General features: G+C 36.6%; 1 protein-coding gene across 50 annotated transcripts in view; it reads right to left on the bottom strand.

Moving 5' to 3' along the window:
* Positions 1-238: 238 nt before the first annotated feature.
* CYL1 (alpha-N-acetylglucosaminidase family / NAGLU family) overlaps positions 239-12,029 on the bottom strand; it is a 41,150-nt gene continuing 29,359 nt past the window's right edge. For 11 of the 50 annotated variants that reach the window (XM_088845658.1, XM_020671199.2, XM_088845668.1 and 8 more), the window contains 13 exons: positions 11,822-11,928; positions 11,118-11,148; positions 10,597-10,714; positions 10,424-10,495; positions 7,950-8,000; positions 5,522-5,631; positions 5,231-5,333; positions 4,695-4,793; positions 3,770-3,880; positions 2,700-2,947; positions 1,971-2,208; positions 850-928; positions 239-748 (listed from right to left, as the gene is read on the bottom strand). In XM_088845658.1, the coding sequence (XP_088701784.1) occupies positions 510-748; positions 850-928; positions 1,971-2,208; positions 2,700-2,947; positions 3,770-3,880; positions 4,695-4,793; positions 5,231-5,333; positions 5,522-5,631; positions 7,950-8,000; positions 10,424-10,495; positions 10,597-10,714; positions 11,118-11,148; positions 11,822-11,928 (1,606 nt within the window). In that variant the 3' untranslated portion in view covers positions 239-509. The remainder of the gene's footprint in view (positions 749-849; positions 929-1,970; positions 2,209-2,699; positions 2,948-3,769; positions 3,881-4,694; positions 4,794-5,230; positions 5,334-5,521; positions 5,632-7,949; positions 8,001-10,423; positions 10,496-10,596; positions 10,715-11,117; positions 11,149-11,821; positions 11,929-12,029) is intronic. The other 39 variants (XM_088845676.1, XM_088845649.1, XM_088845651.1 and 36 more) reach the window with 15 other exon arrangements.

The raw sequence follows: 12,029 nt of genomic DNA, 5'->3' as shown, positions 1-12,029 counted from the left end.
CTTAAAAGCTGGGTGCTCGACAGAAACCTTATGGTGTCTTAGACGACAAAAAACAACGGGACCTAGAGAGAGAAAACAAGGAACAAAGGAAAAGACACAACCCCAACATCTTCAGGCACTATATAGCGTGTTAGAGAGAGAGAGATAATATGAAAACTAATCACGCTCGAGTTAGAGAGAAAGAGAGATAATATGAAAACTAATCACGCTCGAGAGAGAGAGAGAGAGAGAGAGATCATGTGAAAACAAATAATTTATTGTTACATGGTCTCTAGTGTTAACACACACATATTACTGGAGTTTAAGAGTCTATTATTACATCGTCCGTACCGTAAATACAGGCATTCATTACTGGAAGAACCCACTATGAACAGTTCAAAATTACAAACAACATAGCAACCAACTTTAAAAACTACAGAATCACAAATAAATACAGGGTTTTATTGGAGAAGATATACCTGTTCAAATGCTGCAATTTTTTCACTTTTCGTGAAGCTTGGCACAGACAATCATGGCTCCAAGTACTTTTTGAACAGATCCTTAGAAATTTTGAAGGCATCTCCTTCGGCTTTCACGCTGTAAAGCTCTGTGCCTGATTGCCAGTTGTTAGAATATGATATCCACTCTCTTCTCCATTTCTCCAATGGGAAACTCTGATTCTCTCTCAAACTTTTCAACAAATGATCGAAGTAAGTGGAAGCTCTAGGAAGGTAGTAGCTCCGTAACAAGCTACTCCAAAACTTGTTTGCTGGAGAGATCGAATCAAGTCAGTGATCTTTATTTAACTAATGTGTCACTCTACTATGGAGAAGAGAATATGAGAGACAAATGGAGAACATGGAAAAATACCATAATCATGAAGTTTGCTTTGGTTGGTGTTCGTGTTATCGTACCACATTGTGACTTGTGTTCTTGCATTCCATTCGTACTGAAAAGAACCGCACATTGAAAGCATGAAATTTCATAGTCAGTAATTCAGAATTCATTTTGGGAGAAATACAAAGTTCCCCAGTGACAATTCAATTCACTCTTCCGAAATGTTGCAGAATACAGCAATATTGTTCAAGGAAAGTTGTGAAGAAAAAAAATACATTTTCGAGAAATATTGCCTAAAAAGCAGACACCTTTCAGAATATGATCTTCTTTACCTCAATTTTACTGTTTTTCATGAATTCTTTCCCTCAACCTTCTATTTTTTCCTTGAATCTTTCTATAAATTAACAGGTGCGGTTTGTATAGGGCCAAGGTCTTAAACAATCACAATAAAGCTCACCTGGAAATAATGTTGAAAGATGTTTCAAAACTGGAAATCTTTGTGATGGCCTTAAAATTTATTTTCATCTCTAATTATAAAATTTAAAGCTTAAAAAATATTGTGGATCGAGCAGATCTATGAACACTTGAAAAACTTGAAAATTGACGGTCCGAAAATGCATTACAAGATGCACTACTTGAAATCCATTTTTTCCTCATGTCTATACATCTTGAAGTCGAGATGATCAATTTGAGGATTCTTGGTTTATATAAACTTTTTCATAAATTAACAGATGCTTAAATATTATATATGAGACTACATACAAAAGGAATTTTGAAAATAGAAAACTAAATTATCATTTTTTTCTTTTTCTCACTTTAGAGGTTCCCTTTTTCCATACTCTCTTTTTCCAAAAGATTTCTTGAATTTTTCTCTAGAAGAATCAAATATTCAATAATCATGTCAGAAATCAACTATCAGAGAGATCCCGAAAAGATTATTTATCACCACAAGTTTCATGTGCAGCTATGCTGTTAATACACTATTCTCAAACCAAAATTACCATGGACCCACCTTGCTATTTCTTAGGGAGTGTCAGAATCAATAACCAAATTTATATGCTCATGTATGAGGATTCATGTAAGAGTTTTCATGTCATCCAAGTCATCACATTAATGGCAGCCCTTAAAACCAATAAGTAGCCCTTCTTCCATACCTGCCTCAGTTGCCCTGGACTTCTTGCAAGATTCTTTGCACTTTCTAGCCATGGTCCAAGTAAGAAGCCATCTTCAGAAGCCAGAAGCATGTCAATGTCTTTGATCAACTCAATAAACTTTTGGGATTGAACATTGAGCTCCTCAACATGCTTGGAATGATAAGCAGTCAAAGCATCTACATAAACTTGGTTTGCTAGCTTTGACAACACCTGCCGAGTTAGGTCCACCAAGTCGTACCTGATCATAACAAGACCAATGTCCATAAAAGGATAGGAGATGTAGAAAGCCCAATTATTTCCACATAGATGACATAAATGACAAAGGCAAAAAGGGGAAACAGCAAATTTTTAGGACAATAACACCTGCATAGATCATGTGGTAGCCCAGAAACATAAAATATCAAGATGGAACACAGATGCTGATAGTTATCTCCGAAACGGATTATTTTGTGGAACACTTATGCTGATAGCTATCTTTGAAAAGGATTATTTTTGCCCCGGTTGGGTGTTTGAAATACAAGACATATCAACATACAAGTTACTTTGTCCTTGCTTTCCACTTCAGAATTACCAGATAAAGGGCAAGGAAAAATAACCATCGTAAGGTACTTTTTCTTTATGGGAATCTTAGGCACTATCATGATATTTCAGGTTTCTAGACCACTTGTACTGGTGTTTCAGGTAACTTTGGATATTTTTCCAAAAAATAAAGCCCTCTAGGCGTCCAACCTGTATGTGAGGCTTCCAATGAGTAGGTCTCCAGCATCAAGGAAAAGCTTCAAAGCATGAATGACCTTGCCAGGAGAGTACCACAAATGTGGACGAGGCAAATCAGAACTCGTTTCTCTAAATGAGAATCTTCTTATTCTTTCCGATGAGGAGGCCTTTATCATCTGACCTCCAATTGCATTCTGCGTATTTGACTTTAGTGTTGGAACAAAGTCTGGGAGCTCAACTATGTAATCATTGTTATGGTCCTGGTCCATTATTTGTAAAAGAGTATGATCAGCTATTATAGTGATCTCAACATGATTTTAAACTACAGACAAATGATCTACCCAGAAATCAGAACTGAATGTAAATATTTTAGACAGAGTCCAAGTAAGATCTCTCACCATGGACATATAAAGAATAAAATCCAATGTAGCTGGTAAAAGTCGAAGTCCGGATAATATAAAGCATACCCATTCGTATTCCAGGTTTTTTACCATATTTTCTATGAGAAACAGGGTTTAAAATTTGTGAATGTCAGGTGATGGTAACCTATCTAGTAAACTGTAAAATTAGTTGGACTGTAATTGGGTGAGGTTAGGCAACCTAGACCTGGACCTACTGGGTGATATCCAGACTTGGGTTGGATCCAAGTCAATTGGACCTGGTGGTACTGAGCCACAGGGTCGGGTTGGATCAGCGCCATGGCATAAAAATATTAAAATAGAATAGTATATATAAAATATTTTTTATATTTCAATATACAAATTACATATGTGTGCATGTGTATTCACACAAACACACACATACATATACTAGGCTGGATCGGGTATAGTCAACCCAAACCCGATCTGATCTGGTCCAGGCCGGACCTAGACCCGACTGGTCCTGTCCAATGCCCAAGTCCAGACGCAGACACAGTCTGGTCGACCTAACCCGTTTTAGTCCAATAATCTTCAGTCTTTCAACAAAAGTTCATAAATTCCAAATGCCTTTTGTACAACATAACATAATTGCAATCATCAAAATGAAGTGTGATAGGAAGCTGTCATAAATTACAATAAAGTTTCTCATTTGCTGCAACTTACAGCTATTCCATCTGTACAGTTGTAAATTGTGTGATAAAGAATATCCCAAGCAGCCTCAATTTGCTTAATTCTTTTACCATAACGTCGATGAGAGTAATTCCTAACCCATTCCTACAGAAAACATGAACTAAGTGAGAACCTTGCCATCAATGAAGCTACAATTTGAGGGTTTATATAGTACGCAAGAATATCAACACAATATTGCCTGAAATTACAATGCAGGTACATAGTTTGATAAGCATGAAAATCACGAATAAGATAGAACTTATATGCAATGTTATGAATGAGAACAGCATAATGAAACATTAAGAAATTAATTTTGAGAGCAATAGAAACTTGTATAGTCCAAAATTCGAGGCACAGTGCTCAGCTTCTGATGAATATATTCAGAAAAGGAGAACCAGTTGTCATGGTCTTCAGATGAGAGGGATATGACTTAATAAGCATGCGACAGTGTCAGCAAATGTGCTACAAAGAGTTTTGAGTACAAGGATAACAAAAGTGGCAAACTAATCTTTTTTTGGTTTTTAGTTTAGTGTTTATTTACTTTATCCATGTGTGGTGTCAAACTAGGGGGGGTAATTTGGTTCAAGTAGAAGGCTCTGAAAGGAAAAGGAAAAGAACAAAAGGACATGGATAGAAGTAGTGAGAACAAATATGGTGACTTCTGGTCTAACAAAGGGTATGGCCCTTGATAGATTAGAGCAGAATGGCAGAACATGATTTGTGTAGCCGACCCCAAATAGTTAAGATAAGGCTCTGCTGATGATGATGATAATGAGGTGCGCATTTCGTAAAGCCAAGAAATTCATTTAAGATTGTCATAGCTGTGCATGTGAAGCCGAAAATGAACAATTTAACATTCACAGGACGGCATATAGAATGACTCAGACACTCCACAATCATCAAGCAAAAGATCTTTTACCTCCACTTTAACTTTTTCATTCCAGAATGCCATCTCAGACATCTGCTCATAGACAACAGGATTCTGCTCTATCCCTTCCATGCACATTCCAACACCAATCTACATTACAGAATGCAATAAACTGGGTCACAAAAACACATCATCACCAAGGACTAAATAATATAAGAGGACAACCAAGATTTCCAAGTTCGATATTTCAATAATCCTAATATGAGACAAAGGGTAGAATGCAACTGCGGTATCCAGATGTTAGGCAATTTCTTGAGACGGGCAGATTATTTTCTTTTATAACAAATATGTTCTTTTGAGAGTTGATGCACACAATAGATTACAATCAATAATTCAGGGTCCATGCCATTGTATGTTAACATGGTTTTTGTCTAATGTTGCAACTGAATCTAGTATGCAAAGGGTTCCATAATTTCAAGGACAGGTATCTTCATGAGATCATGACAACATCTTACCTCCCATTATAATCTAATTGACAGAATACCCAAAGAACTTTGAAAATATTGAAAAAGATACTAATAACATACCATGGTAGAGTTCGGACTAACATGAGCATCAATTGGTCCTGCAGACACTGTATCAAATGTCCCATACATTTCAATGTTACCTCCAAAATTGTGCAACATACACCTGGTTTTATGAATGTAGACGTAGAATAAATTTGGTAGTAAGGGTTTCAAGTAGAATGAAGTTACATATTAAACAAAGCGTATGTAGTGCCATGTGAACATGCATTACAAGTCAACTACACAATGGCCAAAAAAAAAAGTAATCTTAAGATGAGAAACTAAAATCTCGACTAAAACATTAAGGGCTACCAGATATATGGAGTGCCATAAAAGTGGGAAGAACGTTTCCATATGGGGTTGACATCAGCAAATAGATCGAGGACTATCATCTTTCCATAGGGAACAGAGTGGAGGAGTGCCTGTGAGACCCACATCCCAAATTAGGATAAGGATGCAGTAATATAAAAAGAGCGGATGTCTTTCATCTAGGCTATCCACTTTGATTAAATTTATATCGTAAGGCAGAATGCCCAATTTATCAGCTGTAAGCAAAGTTGAACTTCAAATTTTTATAACTTCAATTTTATTTGCAGGTAGTGCTGCAAGTTCTGGTTAATAAGACAAATTCAGCATGAGATAAGAAATCAAGAAAACTATGCCAATGATGTTTGTAAAATAATCACAAAAAAAATGAAAAACAGAAAAACATGTAAAAAGAACAACAAATAGAACTTAGGAATTTCTCTGGTACTAACTTGCTTCCAAATACGAGAAATTTGTTTATATATGTTATTTTCTAAATTTTGTGATAGATGGAACTTCAAATGGATCACAAGAATAAAATGGAATGCACTTTCTTATGATGGAAATTGAAGTTCAAATACGAAAGAAAAATTGTAAGCACAGACACACAATAGTAATTGTCAAAGAGCAATCTTAGAAAATGGTAGCATATCAGCAAAAGAGATACAAGAGTGGTTATGGGAAGATGTTAAAATGGTAGATGCATTTTAACAATTAACCAAATCAAAGGAACTAATGACATAGAGGAAGGATAATTTAAGATGATAGTAGCATATAAACAAAGAAAAATAAAGAGGTTATGGGAAGATCTTAAACTTGTAGATGCAACAACTAACCTAATTGAAGGAGGTGATGACATAAAAGCAAAGGAAGTTCGACTCGTTGAGATCCGGTTGGGCCAGGCCTAGGTTGCATGACCCAGCAGGATGGGCCTTTATCATTATGTGCCCTCCCTCACGCACACACAGATGCACGTGCGGACACACACACACATACACATGTACATATTAGACCTCTTTTCTCAATTGTGGGTAATTTTTCTAGCAGTTATGGTGATAATCAACGAATCCTTCTAATTATCTTACATGTGAGTTCAAATCTCCACTTTGTGGAGTCTATTAATTAATGGTTGCACCCGGACTAGAGTCGAACTACTGCCCTTTGAGTTAAAATTGAATGTGCTGACCAAGAATGCCTTACTTTTTTAGTTAACAGCTAAAGGTCCATCTTTCATATATTATATACTATTTGGGCTGGGGTGGCTCCTATCAATTATGTAACAAGCAAGGTTTGGGCTAGGCCCTACAGGGACCAGGCCAGACCTGGGTCAGGGCCCTTGAATTACTGGCTAGGCCCAGGTCAACCATGGCCCAGCCGTAATAAGCAAAACTTGCTACACAGAAGGAAAAAAAGCTAATGAGAAATATGCCCAATAATTTTTAGGATCTTCTTTCCCAGGTCAGCAGTTAGTGAGTTATATTTCCCCACATTACCTCATATTTTCCATGTGTTACCAGTATTTCCCCTTGTATTCCTTCCAATTCACATGCACAAGTCATGGCTTCTACATGTTTCCCATTTGATTACGTCCATTTCCCGAGCATTTTAAGAATGACAAGTTTTTAGGGCTTCAGATCTCATGTGTTAACAAAGGATGGTAGATCAGAGCCGAGATCTATGAAGCAGCGTAGCATGCCCAAGTAAAGTTCAAATTGGCTGGAAAACCTACTCCTTCAGGGATTGGCTGCATCTTTAGGCAAATAAAAAAGAAACAGGAACCACTCGACCAACAAATTAGCATAAAGCTATGAACAGAAACAAAAGGAATGTGGAATTTTTAATGGCCTTACTAATTTTGGAGTAACGAATGAGAGGACCTGATCTAATATTTGTGGTTTACAACTGCAAAAGTCCCTTTCACAAGTTGCAGGACTGTTGTATCATGTTTGTGAATGGAAATCCTACCTCCCAAAGCATCTTTCTTAACCAGCAAAATGGAAAACAAAATATAACAACCGGTTATCTGATATGATAAAAAACAATCTCTCAATAAGTTCCAATGAGATCAATTACATTCTATTTATTTGTTTCGATCCACACTTTCAAATAACTAATTTCCTGGATAACCTACAGCTATTACACCAAAATTAAAAGACCCTTAAAAACTTTAAGACAAATTCTAATCATGCACTACAAATATGTAGCCAAGAATTATTACACATGATGACAAAAAGAGTATTTCAAAATCTAGGCAGTGCATACCACGATCATGTGGTCAACAGGGGGAAAACTAGTTGATTGTGATACTGAAGGCAAGGAAGTACAAGAATAACAATCCAATATATACATTAAATAGTATCCAAAACATAAGGAAGTTCGTAAAAATGAACAAATATTCTATACAATTAAATTATTTAATTTAATCAATTCATACTTTCATTTGTGGTGGTTTCCAGAAAGAAGAGTCCGATGAAAATAGCCAACCCTGCACACATATAAAAGGACATTCTCTTAAGGTTCTGCTAATCATGAAAACTCTGTATAAACTAGGAGATGCATGTGACATGATAATGTTCAAAGAAAAGTGAATGATAGAAAACAAAGACAAATATAGAAGCAATTTCAGCAGCTCAAGACTACAATTTCTTTATAAAATTCCTACTATGAGGATTGTTGATGCAGAGAGAAAATAATAAATAAAAAATAAAAATAAAAGGCTGAGAGATTATACCTTCTCTCTAGGTCTACAAGGGAGTCCATCCTAAAGATCTTTTTACAAAACCCAAAACCAATTCCTTTACTTAATTCACCAACTATCCATAATAGGGTTGTCTTTCCCTTTTAAATACAAACTAGAAAAAAAGAAGGGAATAACACAAAACGAAATAAAATAAAACCCCAAAAATATTCTCTCTACCCAGGTTCTTTCTCACTCTGTCCCATGTTGTTCCCTCTCTTAATAAATCTCCCTTTCCCGATCTCATGTTAATCTCCTCCTAACAATATCTCTAAGTTTCCTTCCTACATGTCTAATCAAACCCTAGAGTAGTGGGACGACTGGCTTAACTGAACCCCGGCAAGGAGCCAGGTGGTGTGGATTTGAGGGAGTGGGAAAGTAGGCGTAACAGCCACCAAGAGTGGTGGGCAGGTATGCCTTGCTGGCACGAGACGTGGGATATGGGCGAATGGCATAGCCATCCCACTGAGTGGGCCTCTATGCAGAGGTCATGGTGGTGGCATGACCGTTATGTGTATTTTGTACATTTGAATTTTGAATATATAAACTGGGGGCAATAAGTACCCCTTGCTCGGCTCAATGTGAGGAGTACATGGCAGTATACTCTTGTAATTGTAAAGAGCTAATAAAACTAAGCCTTGGCCCTTAGACCCTTGTGCGTGTGTGCTTGTGTACTAGTTCTATGTTGGTGCACTTGTGATGTAGTGGTAGTTTTGGGTAAGGCTGAACCAGAGCTCCAAGTGAACTAGGCTTGTGAGCTAGGGCTGCACGGTTGGCCACGGAAAAAAACTCTAGCACTTTTGACAGTTGGCATCAAAGCAATCTCTACGTCAACTAAATCCCTTAAAATTAAAATTCCCTTATCTATAACCTTTAACTAAATATATCTTACCTAACTACTGTAGAAAACTTTCTATTTTGCCCCTCAAATCTCTACAACCAAAAAAGACATAAATATCCCTAAACCTAAAATCTAAAAAAACCCAAATAACAATTAAATCTAAAAATAGTATAAAAAAATAAAAGTTAAAAAAGACCCATTGCATCAGTTGTCGATTACTATGATGCATCTTTTAGCTGTAACACTCTCAAATGGATCAAGAGATCGCAGAATAATGATAATTCACATCAAAAAAGAACTTCAAGAAATCAAACAAAGATGATGAAAATCAAGCACAAAGCCAGGATGCCGATGGAGAGAAGAACCTATGATTAGCTTTTCGGGGAATTTCCAAACGAACAATTTCAACGAAATCTTTCAATTTCGTATTTTACTATGTTCAACTCTATGTATTCCTCTATCAGTAGAGTACATTGAATGTACAGAAATGGCTATAACAGAGTTTCTGTTATTCGTATTAACAGCTACTCTAGGAGAAATCTTTTTATGCGGTGCTAACGATTTAATAACTCAGTGCATACAAGTCATTATAATAGTTTTCCTAAATAAGGATCATCCCCAAAATATGTACTCAACTTTAAATGGTTTCTCCAATTTCCATGTATTGAAAAGTCAATACTTCCAAAAACTTAACTTTGCTTAGAATATATACAGTATAACAATCCACAACAATCTAGCAATATGGTAAATAAAATAGAAAATCCATAACCAAGGAAGCCATTCACCAGGTTACAGCTCCATTTGCTTTCCAGAGTGGTTTCAAAAAAAAAAACATATTGGCTCCCTCCCTCCCTCTCTCCCTCCCTCTCACCACTGCTCCACCACACACCACTGTGCCACCACCAACCACCCCCACACCGCTACTGCTGCTACCAACACCACATGGCCGCTGCCATCACTGCCTAGACACCACCACCACAACGCTATCACCCCTAAGACTACCTTGTCATCCCTCCACCTGCTCCACCACCACCATCATACCTCCGCCACCGCCACTACCACCATCGCCTCCCCACCGCCATCACCACTACAGCCACCAGATGCTGTCACCACCACCATCGCATCACACAATAAAAAAAATTGCCGTACAAGATAGAAAAGTCAAGTACCCCTAAAAACAAATGAGTACTCAGCAAATTGCAATTTGGTCAACTACCACTTTCAAAAAAAAAAAAAACTCATTTGACCAAATTTGACAATCAAAAGGTGCCCACATCTCTTGAGAAACTTCTGATAAACAATTTCATGGCAGTAAAGTATTAACACATACATGGCAGATTGAACATAATACTTTGACAAATAGAACTCCATCAACAAGTTCAGGTGTGTCACACTGGATCCTCTACGACTCATAAACCAAAAAGCATGTTAGCTCCTTTGCAGAGGTCAAACAACATACCCATCAAATTAGGCATAGCCAAGTACAAACAAAATACATTGTACCTGCATGAGCCAAACAGCATGGCGATCTCCTTTGTGCATTGCCTCATAAACCCCAGCCCCAAGCGAAGATATATATGTTGGGTCATCTGTAGGTGGTGAATTTTCATTAAAGGTATCACTGCATGACCATAATGATGGATTATTGAACAAGTAAAATCATAAGGGCCAACTAATGGAGGAAAAGAAAAATATATATTTTGAACAAACAAAAATAGAGAAATGACAAAAAGGGATATTCCTAGCAAGATACTTTGTTGAGCTTCATCACAAATGAAGTTATTCACTTTTCCCTTACAAGTAGATGTAAGGGCTAAGGAAATTTTAAGAATTGCTGAAGAGGATACAAACGGATTATGGTGGAAAAGACACACATATATTCACAGAAAACTACAAGGTTATTCATATATTCACAGAAAACTACAAGGTTATTGACCATCCACGATTACAAAAACAAATCATTCTATTAAGGAGACAAATGCTAATTGCATAACCTCCAAGGGAACAACAGAACAATAGATTACCAGTTGTATATGTGAGTGACAACTCCATATTCTGCAAAGCATAAAACAATTCCTATCTCAGTTATTCAATCAATATGTGACAAAAATTCTAAAATTCATTAAAGATAAATCCAACAATTACAGTAAAGGTACACTTTAGATTTTTTTTTTTTTTTTGAAGCTATTACACTTTAGAAATTGTAACCTCACATAAAAAATGCAAATAGCAGGATCACATGAAGCCAAAAAAAAGAAAATGAAACTAAAAGAACTATATGAGCAATGAAGGGCAAGATAAATTCGATTGAAACTGCATGGATTGTTCAAAGAATTTGTTGCATGTTGTTCAAGAGATCCAGCAAAGCCAATCTATGAACTTATGCTATGCATTCTAGTTGTTGCAAGAAGTCAGTGGTTTTGCCACAAATGCATGGATTGATGCTCAGTTTATATTTGTATGGAGATGCACATGGCATAAGGTTGTAGAATTTGAATTTCTTCTTATTTTCATTGGGGGATTGGCCAATTCATAAAGGAGAGATGTGGTAGCCTTTGCTACATCTAATTACAGTCCAAATGAAAAGAACACGAGAAAGACCAAAAAAATCCCTTCACCTTAATTTTCTTCTCACTATAAGCTATTCACTTTAATTTTCAATTATGCAAAAGGAGGGATCCCTCAAATAAGAATTAAAATGCATTGGTTTGTAACAAAAAGTCCAGACCTTTGAACTGTTGTTGAATAAAAGCCTGACCAATTTCAATAAATAGAGGATCAGAGGGATCAAGAAGAAAAGTACAGCACCATCGAGTATCTCCATTAACTGTGTTCCTGAAATGAACAAAATTTATGCCATCATATGGATAGGAAAACATTTTTCTGTCTGATTGATGGAACACATTTGGTTCCAATCTGAATAAGAAACCAGAACA

Source organism: Amborella trichopoda, chromosome 1, assembly GCF_054954075.1.
Source record: "Amborella trichopoda isolate Santa Cruz 75 chromosome 1, AtrichopodaSantaCruz75HAP2 v2.0, whole genome shotgun sequence".
NCBI classification, from domain to species: Eukaryota; Viridiplantae; Streptophyta; class Magnoliopsida; order Amborellales; family Amborellaceae; genus Amborella; species Amborella trichopoda.
Note: the sequence above shows the minus strand (reverse complement) of the source record. Positions and strands in the feature narration are given on the sequence as shown.